Source organism: Chiloscyllium punctatum, chromosome 10, assembly GCF_047496795.1.
Source record: "Chiloscyllium punctatum isolate Juve2018m chromosome 10, sChiPun1.3, whole genome shotgun sequence".
NCBI classification, from domain to species: Eukaryota; Metazoa; Chordata; class Chondrichthyes; order Orectolobiformes; family Hemiscylliidae; genus Chiloscyllium; species Chiloscyllium punctatum.
In genome coordinates, this window is record NC_092748.1 from 21717447 (window position 1) to 21733087 (window position 15641).

Sequence of the window (15641 nt, forward strand, 5' to 3'; positions counted from 1 at the left end):
TTGTCTTTTACTCTGTTACTATTTTTTCATCTTTCTTTCATTGCATCTGTGTCTCTGTCTCAATCTTGCCTTGTGGCTCTCATTCTTTCTCTCCGTTATCTCTCACTTTCTAACTTGGTCTCCATCTTTCTATTTGCTTTCTCTTTCTCTCAATTTGTGTTTCCTTCACGATCACTCAGTCCATTTCAGCCTCTTTCTTACATCCTCTCTCTGTTTTGCTTGTTTTCGCTCTCTCTGGTGTGTTATAATGTTTGATGTAACCCCAAGTTAAAGGATAATGAGATTTTGTGTTCCAGTTCTGTTTGACCGTAGAGAATTTGCATGCTAAACAAAATGGAAGATTAGACTGTTTGCACGCAGTCCGAGGTTCCAGCAATCACACTGACGTTGAACTAAACCTAGGCTGACCCTTGCCGTGCCTTGTGGTATGTGAATAACTCATTCAACTTTCTACACTAACTTTAGCATTTCTTCATTCTCTTTAGTCTTGTGTTTATTGTTAAACTTGAAAAAAATTCACTTCAGACTTTTTCACAAAATGCTTTGTTTGTTTTCTCCTTCTCCAGATTTTAGGACAAAAATTTTAATAGATGAAAAAGAAGCCTTATTAGAGCAGGTAAGGATTTTGTGTGTGTGTTAGTTTGTTTGTTGGCGGCATGTGTGTGCGTGTATTTGGAGCAGAGAATGCAGATAAGTGGCAGCAAGTGAGGCAGGCTGGAGGGGGAGCAGAGACAGGTTGGGGAGGAATGTGTTGGGAATCAAGTGGGGAGAGAGGAGAGAATTTGCAGGCTGCTGAGACTTTAAAGGATAAAGGGCATAGGTGCAGGTTGGAGAAGAGTGAGGGCAAGTTGATTAGGGGAGAGGGGCCAAGTTGGTAGAGTGAGGGGTGCAAGAAGTAGAGGAAGGTTAGTAAATGGAAAGGAGAGGGAGAACAGAGGGAGAAGGGTGACTTTTTGATGGAGGAAGGATCGGCAATTAAGAAGAGGTGGAGGAGATCGGAAAAGTAGGAATGATGTTGAAGGGGAAGTTGGCTGAGCTAGAGGAGGGGTAAAAGAAGGTAAAGGAAGGTTTTCTTGCAGTGCTGGATGTTTCTTCCATTCCCATATACTGGGTAGTATGATGGATCAAATGCATCCCTAGAGTTTGTTTTCAAATAGAGTCTGAGATGACAGGATGAATGCAGCTGTGAGTGTCCTGCCTGTGAAGATGAAAGTATTGCCAGTCAACCAAACAATGAAAAAGGCAGCAAAATGTCACATTTTAGGGAGGAGAAAATGACTGCTAAGATTAGGACAGAGCTCTGATGCAGATAGCTGTTTTGTGTTTCTCTGTGTTCAGATCCAGCATGTGCAGTTTTCATTTCCTCCCGTACTGAATCAGTCTTTTCCACATCAGATTAAAAAATTAAAAGCACAACTGGATGAGAGAACCAAGAATGGAACAGTGGAAAAGGCAGAGTCCAGTGACACCATTTTGGAAAATGGGACAGATGTACAAGTGATTGAAATGCAAAGTAAGCTTCAATTTCCTATCATGTATATGTATGTCTATCTTTGTTGTGTTCATTTTATTAATAATTCCTCCCATGACTGCACAATCGTTCCAGTCCAGTGAACTCTGTTGGCTTCTCCTTGCTATGGCTAATCATAAGAGTGACACCAGATTCCTGGCAGTTAAGACCCGTGTCTGCTCAATTCAGCAAAGGGCCCTTTGCCTATCAAGTCTGCGTTGACATAACTACTAAAAATGCTCTTTTGTTCCTGTACTTGTCTTATATCCATGAATGTCCTGATGTTTGAAGTACATATCCAAATATATTTTGAAGGTTATAAGGTTTCTAGCCTCCACTACTTTCCCAGACAGTGCATTCCAGATTGAGGCTAGAAAAAAATTGGTTAACTAACATCTGTTTTGAGGAAGGTTCATTGGACTCGAAACGTTAACGTTGATTTCCCTCCACAGGTGCTGCCAGGCCTGCTGAGCTTTTAAAGCAATTTCTGTTTTTGTCGCCTAACTAAAGTTGTGTACAGTGGTAACATGACTTACCAATTTTTATACTCTATGCCCCGACCGATAAAGGCAATCATGCCATATGGCAGATTGAGCACCTTATCAACTTGTGGCCACTTTCAAGGAATTGTGGACTTGATCCCTCTATGTTGATACTACTGAGGGTTCTGTCATTTACTGTATATTTCTCTCCTGTATTAGATCTTCTAAAATTACAGAATTTAGTTGTCAACCTAATTGCTTTTGAAAACGTGGCAATGAACCACGTTATTGAAAGGTTGGAGTCTTTGAGGTGTAGGTACATCACAGTGCTGTTAGGAAAAGAGTTCTAGGATTCTGACCCAGCAACAATGAAGGTACAGTAATTAATTCCAACTAAGAATAGTGTGTGACTTTGAGGTGAACAGGTTGGTGGCGGTGGTCCTATGCATTTGCTGCCCACGTCCTAGTTTTGTAGAGATTGCCAATTTGGAAGGACATGTTGAAGGAGGCTATTTGAGTTACTATAGTGCATTTTATAGCTGCCACTATACATTGGCAATGGACGGATTGACTGTTGAAAATGGTGGATGAGATGCCAAGTGGGCTGTTGTGCTCTGGCTGATGTCAAGCTTCTTGACTATTTTTGGAGCTGCACTCACCCAGGCCATCACAATCCTGATTTATTCTGCATAAATAGTGGCCAGGCAATGGAGAGTCAAAACGTGACTTACTCGCCACTGAATCCTAGCCTCTAATCTGCTCTAGATGACTGGTGCAGTTCAGTTTCCAGTCAAGTTAACTCTTAGGATGTGGGGAATCCAGTGATAGCAACAATAATATTGTTGTGAGAGATGATCATAGCCTGGGCCTTCCGTGATACAGGTTACTTGCCATTTAACAGCCCAAGCATGGATGTCATCCAGATGTTGGTCATTGATGGAACTGAAGATGATGGACGGGCCTGAGGAATTTTTAAAAAATTCTCTCATGGGACCTGAGCTTTGCTAGCTTTCCAGTATTTACTGCTCATCCCTATTGACCTCCAGAAGGTGGTGGTGAGCTACATTTTAATTAGATTAGATTCCCTACAGTGTGGAAACAGGCCCTTCGGCCCAAACAGTCCACACCAACCCTCCGAAGAATAACCCACCCAGACCCATTTCCCTCTGACTAATGCACCTACCACTATGGGCAATTTAGCATGGCCAATCCACCTAACCTGCACATCTTTGGACTGTGGGAGGAAACCAGAGCATCCAGAGGAAACCCATGCAGACACAGGGAGAATGTGCAAACTCCACACAGTCACCTGAGGCTGGAATCGAACCTGGGACCTTGGCGCTGTGAGGCAGCAGTGCTAACCACTGAGCCACCGTGCATTCTCAAACTGTTGCAGTCCATGTGCTATAGATAGACCTACAATGCTGTTAGGGAGGGAATTCCAGATTCTGACCCAGTGACATTGAAGGAATAATGATTATGTTTCCAACTTAGGTTGGTGAGTGGCTTGGAGGGGAACTTGCAAGTGGTAGTGTTCCTATATATCTGCTGTCTTGGTTGATGGTAATGGTCATGGGCTTGGAAAGTGCTATCTAATGGTGCTAACTCCATGGTTTTTCAACTTATCGAAAAGACAGAGAGGTGGGCAGAGGGGGTGGGGTTGCCTTGTTAGTTAAGAACAAAATTAAATCTATGGTATTGAATGACATAGCGTCGGATGATGTGGAGTCTGTGTGGGTGGAATTGAGGAACCACAAAGGCAAAAAAACCATAATTGGAGTTGTGTATAGACCTCCTAACAGTGGTCATGACCAGGGACGCAACATGTACCGGGAAATAGAGAAGGCATGTCAGAAAGGCAAGGTTACATTGATCATGGGAGACTTCAATATGCAGGTGGACTGGGTAAATAATGTTGCTAGTGAATCCAAAGAAAGGGAATTCATGGAATGCTTACAGGATGGCTTTTTGGAACAGCTTGTCATGGAGCCCACAAGAGAGCAGGCTATTCTGGACCTAGTGCTTTGCAATGAACCAGACTCTATAAAAGATCTTAAAGTAAGGGAACCCTTAGGAAGTAGCGACCATAATATGGTAGAGTTCAGTCTGGAGTTTGAAAGGGAGAAGGCAAAATCTGATGTAATGGTGTTACAGTTGAATAAAGGTAATTATGAGGGCATGAGAGAGGAACTGACTAAAATAGACTGGAAGCAGAGGCTAACCGGGAAGACAGTAGAGCAAAAATGGCAGGAGTTTGTAGGTATAATTGAGGACACTGTACAGAGGTTCATTCCCAAGAAAAGAAAGATTAACCGGGGAGGGATTAGACAACCTTGGCTGACAAAGGAAGTCAGGAAATGTATTAAAGAAAAAGAGAGATCCTATAAAGTGGCTAAGAACAGTGGGAAATCAGAAGATTGGGAAGGATACAAAAGCAAACAGAGGATAACAAAGAGTGTAATAAGAAATGAGAGGATCAAATATGAAGGTAGGCTAGCCAGTAATATTAGAAATAATAGTAAAAGTTTCTTTCAGTACATAAGAAACAAACGACAGGCAAAAGTAGACATTGGGCCACTTCAAACTGATGCAGGAAGCCTAGTGATGGGAGATAAGGAAATAGCAGGAGAACTTAACAAGTACTTTGCGTCAGTTTTCACAGTGGAAGACATGAGTAATATCCCAAAAATTAAAAGGTGTCACGCGGCTGAGTTGAGTATGGTTGCCATTACGAAAGAGATAGTGCTAGAAAAGTTAAAAAGTCTTAAAATTGATAAATCTCCTGGCCCCGATGGGATACACCCTAGAGTTCTGAGAGAGGTGGCTGAGGAAATAGCAGAGGCATTGGTTGAGATCTTTCAAGAGTCACTGGAGTCAGGAAAGGTCCCAGATGATTGGAAGATGGCTGTAGTAACCCCCTTGTTCAAGAAAGGATCAAGGCAAAAGATGGAAAATTATAGGCCAATCAGCTTAACCTCGGTTGTTGGTAAAATTCTAGAATCCATCATTAAGGATGAGGTTTCTAAATTCTTGGAAGAGCAGAGTCTGATTAGAACAAGTCAACATGGATTTAGTAAAGGGAGGTCATGTCTGACAAACCTGTTGGAATTTTTTGAAGAGGTAACAAGTAGGTTAGACCAGGGAAACCCAGTGGATGTGGTCTATCTAGACTTTCAAAAGGCCTTTGATAAGGTGCCACACGGGAGGCTGCTGAGCAAGGTGAGGGCCCATGGTGTTCGAGGTGAGCTGCTGGGATGGATTGAGGGTTGGCTGTCTAACAGAAGGCAGAGAGTTGGGATAAAAGGTTCTTTTTCAGAATGGCAGCCGGTGACGAGCGGTGTCCCGCAGGGTTCGGTGCTGGGGCCACAGCTGTTCGCATTATATATCAATGATTTGGATGAGGGAACCGGGGGCATTCTAGCGAAGTTTGCCGATGATACGAAGTTAGGTGGACAGGCAGGTAGTACTGAGGAAGTGGGGAGGCTACAGAAGGATCTAGACAGGTTGAGAGAGTGGTCCAGGAAATGGCTGATGGAATTTAACGTGAGCAAGTGCGAGGTCTTGCACTTTGGCAAAAAGAATAAAAGCATGGACTACTTTCTAAATGGTGAGAAAATTAATAAAGCCAAAGCACAAAGGGATCTGGGAGTGCTAGTCGAGGATTCTCTAAAGGTAAACATGCAGGTTGAGTCTGTGATTAAGAAAGCGAATGCAATGTTGTCTCTTATCTCAAGAGGGTTGGAATATAAAAGCAGAGATGTACTACTAAGACTTTATAAAGCTCTGGTTAGGCCACATTTGGAGTACTGTGTCCAGTTTTGGTCCCCACACCTCAGGAAGGACATACTGGCACTGGAACGTGTCCAGCGGAGATTCACACGGATGATCCCTGGAATGACAGGTCTAGCATATGAGGAACAGCTGAGGATACTGGGATTGTATTCGTTGGAGTTTAGAAGATTAAGGGGATACTTAATAGAGACGTACAAAATAATACATGGCTTGGAAAAGGTGGATGCTAGGAAATTGTTTCTGTTAGGCGAGGAGACTAGGACCCGTGGACACAGCCTTAGAATTAGAGGGGGTCATTTCAGAACAGAAATGCGGAGACATTTCTTCAGCCAGAGAGTGGTGGGCCTGTGGAATTCATTGCCACGGAGTGCAGTGGAAGCCGGGACGTTAAATGCCTTCAAGGCCGAGATTGATAGATTCTTGTTGTCTAGAGGAATTAAGGGCTACGGGGAGAACGCTGGTAAGTGGAGCTGAAATGCGCATCAGCCATGATTGAATGGCGGAGTGGACTCGATGGGCCGAATGGCCTTACTTCCACTCCTATGTCTTATGGTCTAAGAAGCCTTTCTGCATTTTTACAGTTCATCTTATAGATGATGTATAGTGCTGGTACTGACTGTTGGCCGTGGAAAAAGTGGTTGCTTGTAGATGTGGTGCAAATTAAGTGGGCTGCTTTGACCTGGATGGAGTCAAGCTTAGGTGTTGTTGAAGCTCCATCCATCCAGAAAAGTGAGGAGTACTCTATCACACTCCTGACATGTGTCTTGTAGATGGTTAACAGGTTTGGGGAGTGAGTTATTTGCTGTGGCATGCCTAGCCTCTGATCTGGTCTTGTACCACTGTATTCATATGGTGAGCTCAGTGAGTTTCTGGTCAGTGGTAAGCCAGAAGATGTAGATGGTATGGGATTCAGTGTTGGTAACACTATTGAAGTCAAGGGGCAGTGATTAGATCATATCTCATTGGTTATCGTCATTGCCTAACATTTGTTTGGCATGTATATTACTTTCCACTTGTCAGCCCAAGCCTGGATATTGTTCAGGTCTTTGTTGCATTTGTACATGGACTATTTCAGTATCTGAGGAGCCAAGAATGGTGCTGAATACATACATATACACATTCTGATCTTGGATGAAGGGAAAGTCATTGATGGAGCAGCTGAAGATGGGTTGGTCCACAATACTATCCTGAGATGACTGACCATCAATAACCACAACCATCTTCAGACGTGCATGGTGTGATTTCAATCAGTGTATAGTTTATCTCCTGCTTCTCAATGATCCCAGGCATGTTAGGGCTCCTTGATGCCACACTCAATCAAATGTGGCTTTGATGTCAATGGGTGTCAGTCTTACCTCGCCTCTGAAATTCAGTATTTTTGTCCATGTTTGAACCAAGGTCAGGAGTTGAAAGACCCTGGCAGAACACAAACACTTTTGGAATATTGTGTGCAATTCTGGTCTTCCTCCTATAGGAAGAATGTTGTTGAAATTTAAAAGGGTTCAGAGAAGATTTAAAGTATGTTGCCAGGGTTAGAGTGTTTAAGCTGTAAGGAGAGGATAAATAGGGTGGGGCTGTCTTTTCTGGAGCATTGGAGGCTGAGGGATGATGTTATAGAGGTTTATAAAATCATGAGGGGCATGGATGGGGTAGATAGACAAGGGTGGGTGGGTGAGTCCAGAACTAGAGGGCATAGGTTTAGGGTGAGAGGGGGAAGATTTAAAAGAGACCTAAGGGCAATGTTTTCATGCAAAGGGTGGTGCGTGTATGGAATGAACTACCAAAGGAAGTGGTAGAGGCTGGTACAATTACAACATTTTAAAAGGCATCTAAATGGGTACATGAATAGGAAAGGGTTAGAGGGATATGGGTCAAGTACTGGCAGATGGGACTAGATTAATTTCGGATATCTGGTCAGCATGGATGAGTTGGTCTGAAGGGTCTGTTTCCGTGCTGTACATCTCTATGACTATTACAAATTGGGCACCAGTGAGCTGTTTGTTGCTTAGCAGGTACTGCGTGATAGCACTGTTGATGACATCTTCCATCAGTTTACTGACAAATTAAATTGCCAAGCTGAGTTTCTCCTGCTTTTTATGCATAGGACTTAGCCGGGCAATTTTCCATATTGTTGCATTGATTCCTGTGTTGTAGCTATACTGGGACAAGTCGGCTACAAGTGCGGCAAATTCTGGAGCACAGGTCTTCAATACTATCACCAGAATGTTGTCTTGTGGTGTTCAGTGCCTCCAATCATTTTTTGATACATCTCTATGACTGAAAACAAGCATTTGTGATGCTGAGCACCTTAGGAGAAGGCCAAGATAGATCATCCACTTGGCATTTCTGGCTGAAAGTTATTGGAAATGAATCAACCTTATCTTCTGCACAGATGTGCTGCGGTCTCCCAAGAGTGAGGATGGGGATATTTGTGAAGCCACCTCCTTCAGTGAGTTGTTTAATTCTCCACTGTCATTCATCATTATTCATGAGTGACTGTGATAGGACTACAGAGCTTAGGTCTGATCTTTGTGGTAGGATCTCTCTATCACTTGGCACACAAACATTCCTATCTGGTGACACCTCATTTTAGGTAAGACTGTTGCTGCTTCGAGCAGCTCTCCTGCACTCCCCATTGAACCAGGGTTGATGACCTTGCTTGATGGTAATGACTGAGTGGGGGCAGTTGCCAGGCCATAATGCTGAAAATTGTGCTGGACTAGGATTCTGCTGCTGTTCATAGCCAATAACATTTCCTGGATGCCCAGTCTTGAGTTGCTAGGTCTGTTCAATGTCTGTCCCATTTAGTGTGGTGATAATAGCACATAATACAACGGAGGATATTCTCATTGTGAAGGCAGAACCTCATTTCCATAGAACTATGCAGTATTTGCTCTTACTGATGCTGTCATGAGCAGATGCCTCTGCAGTCAGAAAATCGGTGAAGGATGAGGTCAAGTATGTTTTTCCCTCTTGTTGGTTCCCTCACCATCTGCTAAAGATACAGTGTAACAGCTATGATATTTAGGACATGATCAGCATGAGCCACTCTTGGTGATGAATAGTGAAATTGCCCAGCCAGAGGGTATTTTGCACCCTTGCCACGTTTAGTGTTTATTCCAAGTGTTGTTTAACATGGATAATTGTTCAATGTACTCATTCATTGGTTGAGGGAGGATGGTATATGGTAATCAGCAGGAAGTTTTCTTGCCCTTGTTTAACCTGATTGACTCCAGATCCCACTCTATGTTAACTCCCAAGGTAACCCTCTCCCAATTGTATAGCACTGTGCCTTCATCTCTTCTGTCTTGCTGATGGGCAGGACATATCCAAGGATGATGGTGGTGATGTCTGGGATATTGTCTGTAAATTATAGTGTCATAGAGATGTACAGCATGGAAACAGACCCTTCGGTCCCACCCGTCCATGCCGACAAGTTATCCCAACCCAATCTAGTCCCACCTGCCAGCACCTGGCCCATATTCCTTCAAACCCTTCCTATTCGTATACCCATCCAAATGCCTCTTAAATGTTGCAATTGTACCAGCCTCCACAACTTCCTCTGGCAGCTCATCCCATATATGTACCACCCTCTGTGTGAAAAGGTCTCTTTTATATCTTTCCCCTCTCACCCTAAACCTATGCCCTCTCGTTCTGGACTCCCCCACCCCAGGGAAAAGACTTTGCTTATTTACCCTATCCATGCCCTCATCATTTTGTAAACCTCGATAAGGTCACCCCTCAGCCTCCGACGCTCCAGGGAAAACAGCCCCAGCCTGTTCAGCCTCTCCTATTAGCTCAAATCCTCCAACCCTGGCAACATCCTTGTAAATCTTTTCTGAACCCTTTCAAGTTTCACAACATGTGTCTGATAGGAAGGTGGCCAGAAATGCACGCAATATTCCAACAGTGGCCTAAACAATGACCTGTAAACCTGCAACATGACCTCCCAACTCCTGTACTCAATATTATGACCAATAAAGGAAAGCATACCAAATGCCTTCTTCACTATCCTATATACCTGCGACTCCACTTTCAAGGAGCTATGAACCTGCACTCCAAGGTCTCTTTGTTCAGCAACACTCCCTAGGACCTTACCATTAAGTGTATAAGTCCTGCTAAGATTTGCTTTCCCAAAATGCAGCACCTCGCATTTATCCAATTTAAACTCCATCTGCCACTTCTCAGCCTATTGGCCCATCTGGGAGGAGAAAGTGAGGACTGCAGATGCTGGAGATCAGAGCTGAAAATGTGTTGCTGGAAAAGCGCAGCAGGTCAGGCAGCATCCAAGGAACAGGAGAATCGACGTTTCGGGCCCATCTGGTCAAGATCCTGTTGTGATCTGAGGTACACTTCCAATTTTGGTGTCATCTGCAAACTTACTAACTGTACCTCTTATGCTCACATCCAAATCATTTATGTAAGTGACAAAAAGTAGAGGGCCCAGCACCGATCCTTATGACATTCCACTGGTCACAGGCCTCCAGTCTGAAAAACAACCCTCCACCACCACCCTCTGTCTTCTACCTTTGGGCCAGTTCTGTATCCAAATGGCTAGTTCTCCCTGTATTCCATGAGATCTAACCTTGCTAATCAGTCTCCCATGGGGAACCTTGTCGAATGCCTTATTGAAGTCCATATAGATCATATCTAGCACTTTAACCTCATCAATCGTCTTTGTTACTTCATCAAAAAACTCAATCAAGTTTGTGAGACATTGTTTCCCACGCACAAAGCCATGTTGACTATTCCGAATCAGTCCTTGCCTTTCCAAATACATGTACGTCCTGTCCCTCAGGATTCCCTCCAACAACTTGCCCACCACCAATGTTAGCCTCACTGGTCTATAGTTCCATGGTTTGTCCTTACCACCCTTTTTAAACAGTGGCACCATGTCAGCCAGCCTCCAGTTTTCCGGCACCTCACCTATAACTATCGATGATACAAATATCTCAGCAAGAGGCCCAGCAATCACTTCTCTAGCTTCCCACAGAGTTCAAGGGTACACCTGATCAGGTCCTGGGGATTTATCCACCTTGAACCATTTCAAGATATCCAGCACTTTCTCCTCTGTGATATGGACATTTTGCAAGATGTCACCATCTATTTCCCTACAGTCTATATCTTCCATTTCCTTTTCCACAGTAAATAGTGATGCAAAATATTCATTTAGTATCTCCCCCATTTTCTGCGCTCCATACAAAGGCTGCCTTGCTGATCTTTGAGGGGCCTTATTCTCTCCCTAGTTATCCTTTTGTTCTTAATGTATTTGTAAAAACCCTTTGGATTCTCCTTAATTCTATTTGCCAAAGCTATCTCATGTCCCCTTTTTGCCCTTCTGATTTCCCTCTTAGGTATTTCCCACTTACTTCCTTTATAATCTTCTAAGGATTCACTCAATCTATCCTGTCTATAACTTACATATGCTTCCTTCTTTTTCTTAACCAAACCCTCAATGTCTTTAGTCATCTAGCATTCCCTATACCTACCACCCTTTCCTTTCACCCTGACAGGAATACACTTTCTCTGGATTCTCATTTCTGAAGGCTTCCCATTTTCCAGCCGTCCCTTTACCTGCAAACATCTGCCCCCAATCAACTTTTGAAAGTTCTTGCCTAATACTGTCAAAATTGGCCTTTCTTCAATTTAGAACTTTAACGTTTAGACCTGGTCTATCCTTTTCCATCATTATTTTAAACCTTATAGAATTATGGTCGCTGGCCCCAAAGTGCTCCCCCACTGACACCTCAGTCACCTGCCCTGCCTTATTTCCCAAGAGTAGGTCAAGTTTTGCACCTTCTCTAGTAGGTACATCCACATACTGAATCAGAAAATTGTCTTATACACACTTAACAAATTCCTCTCTATCTAAACCCTTAACACTATGGCAGTCCCAGTCAATGTTTGGAAAGTTAAAATCCCCTACCATAACCACCCTATTATTCTTACAGTTAGCTGAGATCTCCTTACAAGTTTGTTTCTCAATTTCCCTCTGACTATTAGAGGGTCTATAATACAATCCCAATAAGGTTATCATCCCTTTCTTATTTCTCAGTTCTGCCCAAATAACTTCCCTGGATGTATTTCTGGGAATATCCTCCCTTAGCCAGCTGTAATGCTATCCCTTATCAAAAATGCCACTCCCCCTCCCCTCTTGCTATCCTTTCTGTAGCATTTGTATCCTGGAACATTAAGCTGCCAGTCCTGCTCATCCCTGAGTCACGTTTTTGTAATTGCTATGATCTCTCAGTCCCATGTTCCTAACCATGCCCTGAGTTCATCTGTCTTCCCAGTTAGGCCCCTTGCATTGAAATAAATGTAGTTTAATTTATTAGTCCTACATTGTCCCTGCCTGCCCTGTTTGACTCGCTTCTGTTCTCAACTGTACCAGTCTCAGATTTTTGTGAATATGATAATGTTGCTTGACTAGTCTGTGAGACAGCTTTTCCCAATTTTGGCTACTGTCATTTCCAGTGCCCAAGTCGATGCCAGGTAGTCCATCTAGTTTAAGTAATTTGCTGAGACTTTGCAGTGATCGTTACACCTGAGTGGCCATTTCAGAGGGCAGTTGAGAGTCAACTTACACTGCTGTCATTCTGGAGTCATATGTAGGCCAAAACAGATGAGGAATGTCAGAAATCCTTCCCTGGAGAACATTAGTAAATCAGATGGGTTCATGATTATAATTAGATTTTTAATTCCAGATACTTATTGAATTTAAATTCCTCCATTTGCCATACCAGGTTTCAAACCCTTGCCGTGGATCATGAGTTTTTGAATTAATAGTTTAGCAATGATACCACTAAGCTATTGCCTCCCTCTGCAACAATGTCCTAGGACAGGGATTATTGACATCTAACGTACCCGACCGTCTATCTTTATGCTTCAGCTGGGGGATATTGATTGTCCGGTAGTATTCATAGCTAGATATAGCAAGACTGTCACAAGCTGCTACCAAAATCTGGCAAGCAAATTATTTTGCTTTACCAGCTTGACACCTCATTTTTAGGTATGTCTGGTACTTCTCCTAGCATATCCTCCTGCCCTTTTGACTGAACCAGAGCATATTCCCTGTCTTTTTGGTAATGTTAATGAAAAAGATTTATCAGCCTGTGAAGATTGTGGCTGAAGGTAAGTCTGGTATCGCTGCTGACCCACAAACCTCACATGCCCAATTTTGAATTACTTGATCTGTTTTCAACCTGTTCCATTTAATGTAATTGTAATGCCTCTGCACATTGTTGGAGGTGGCTCAATGTGAAGGTGGCAGTCTTGACAAGGACTGTGCAATGGTCACTTTCTATCAGCTCTTTGATGGACAGCTGCTTCTGCAGCAGGAAGATTGATGAGGATGAGGACTAGAAGGTTTCTGCCTCCTTTAAAATAAAATAAAAATACTTTGGATGCTGGTGATCTGAAATAAATTTTGAACTTAATTCTTGACTCAAAACATTAACTTTTCCTCTCTCCACTGTTGCTGCCGATCTGCTCAGTTTCTCCAGCACTTTCTTTTTAGTCCCTTCAGGACTCTGCCACCTAAAGGTTGACTCCAGCCTTGGATTATTGTAACTCTTATGTGTTTTTCTTTAAAGGAGATGCTAACAGACAAATTAGTGAATACAAGTTTAAACTCACTAAAACTGAACAGGAAATAACTGCGCTGGAACAAAATGTAAGTATTTAATAATACAACAGAGTGCTTTAGAAAGTACAGAATGGAGAAAAAGCTACTCAGCCTGTTTGTCCTACTCCTTCCAAAGCAAATGTAAATTTTGCTAAGTAAGATCTCTATCTACTCATTTACTCTTGCACACACCTCTCTATTGACAAGCCTACCGTCTATTTCACGCTTTTTTACAGCCCAAATTCATTGTGAATCATAAAATCTGTCTGCTTATTTAGTGTCCTCCTATGTGCACACTCTCTTGCATCTTGAACTCTCTCTACCCACATATTTAATCCCCTTCTGAATTGGCCTTTCTGAGCCAATGTGCTTTGTGATCTTTTAGTTGAATTTTGGAGTTGTGTTTAGAAAGTAGCGGAGGTCGTGTCATTGAAATTATATAAGGCTGGGTTAGATAGACTTCTAATTGTCAAGGATTCAAACAGAGGTTTATAAAATCATGAGGAGCACGGATAGAATAAATAGACAAGGTCTTTTCTCTTGGTTCGTGGAGTGCATAACTAGAGGGCATAAGTTTAGGGTAAGAGGGAAAAAATTTGAAAAGGAACTAAGGGGCAACATTTTCACGCAGAGACTGGAATATGTATGTAATGAGCTGCCAGATGAAGTGGAGGAGGCTGGTACAGTAACAACATTTAGAGTCATAGAGATGTACAGCATGGAAACAGACCCTTCGGTCCAACCCGTCCATGCCGACCAGATATCCCAACCCAATCTAGTCCCACCTGCCAGCACCCAGCCCATATCCCTCCAAACCCTTCCTATTCATATACCCATCCAAATGCCTCTTAAATGTTGCAATTGTACCAGCCTACCACTTCCTCTGGCAGCTCATTCCATACGCATACCACCCTCTGCTTGAAAAAATTGCCCCTTAGGTCTTTTTTTTTATATCTTTCCCCTCTCACCCTAAACCTATGCCCTCTTGTACTGGACTCCCTGACCCCAGGAAAGAACTTTGCTTATTTATCCTATCCATGCCCCTCATAATTTTGTAAACCTCTATAAGGTCACCCCTCAGCTTCTGACCCTCCAAGGAAAACAGCCCCAGCCTGTTCAGCCTCTCCCTGTAGCTTAGGTCCTCCAATCCTGGCAACATCCTTGTAAATCTTTTCTGAACCCTGTCAAGTTTCACAACATCATTCCGATAGGAAGGAGACCAGAATTGCATGCAATATTCAACAGTGGCCTAACCAATGTCCTGTACAGCTGCAACATAATCTCCCAATTCCTGTACTCAATACTCTGACCAATAAAGGAAAGCATACCAAATGCCTTATTCACTATCCTATCTACCTGCGAATCCACTTTCAAGGAGCTATGAACCTGCACTCCAAGGTCTCTTTGTTCAACAACACTCCCTAGGACCTTACCATTAGTGTATAAGTCCTGCTAAGATTTGCTTTCCCAAAATGCAGCACCTTGCATTTATCTGAATTAAACTCCATCTGCCACATCTCAGCCCATTGGCCCATCTGGTCCAGATCATGTTGTAATCTGAGGTAATCCTCTTCGCTGTCCATTACACCTCCAATTTTGGTGTCATCTGCAAACTTACTAACTGTACCTCTTATGCTCACATCCAAATCATTTATGTAAATGACAAAAAGTAGAGGCCCCAGCACTGATCCTTGTGGCACTCCACTGGTCACAGGCCTCCAGTCTGAAAAACAACCCTCCACCACCACCCTCTGTCGTCTACCTTTGAGCCAGTTCTGTATCCAAATGGCTAGTTCTCCCTGTATTTCATGAGATCTAACCTTACTAATCAGTCTCCCATGGGGAACCTTGTCGAACGCCTTACTGAAGTCCACATAGATCACATCTACTGCTCTGTCCTCATCAATCTTCTTTGTTACTTCTTCAAAAAACTCAATCAAGTTTGTGAGACATGATTTCCCATCCACAAAGCCATGATGACTATGCCTAATCAGTCCTTGCCTTTCCAAATACATGTACATCCTGTCCCACAGGAGTCCCTCCAACAACTTGCCCACCACCGAGGCCAGGCTCACTGGTCTATAGTTCCCTGTCCTTACCATCCTTCTTAAACAGTGGCACCACGTTTGCCAACCTCCAGACTTCCGGCACCTCACCTGTGACTATCGATGATACAAATATCTCAGCAAGAGGCCCAGCAATCACTTCCCTATCTTCCCACAGAGTTCAAGGG

The 15641-nt window shown here is 43.2% G+C and overlaps 1 protein-coding gene across 2 annotated transcripts in view; it reads left to right on the top strand.

The window, feature by feature from the left end:
- Positions 1 to 15641, top strand: part of LOC140481934 (leucine-rich repeat flightless-interacting protein 2-like) — a 140423-nt gene that overhangs the window by 115533 nt on the left and 9249 nt on the right. For both annotated transcript variants that reach the window (XM_072578666.1, XM_072578667.1), the window contains exons 23-25: positions 567 to 616; positions 1396 to 1513; positions 13377 to 13456. In XM_072578666.1, the coding sequence (XP_072434767.1) occupies positions 567 to 616; positions 1396 to 1513; positions 13377 to 13456 (248 nt within the window). The remainder of the gene's footprint in view (positions 1 to 566; positions 617 to 1395; positions 1514 to 13376; positions 13457 to 15641) is intronic.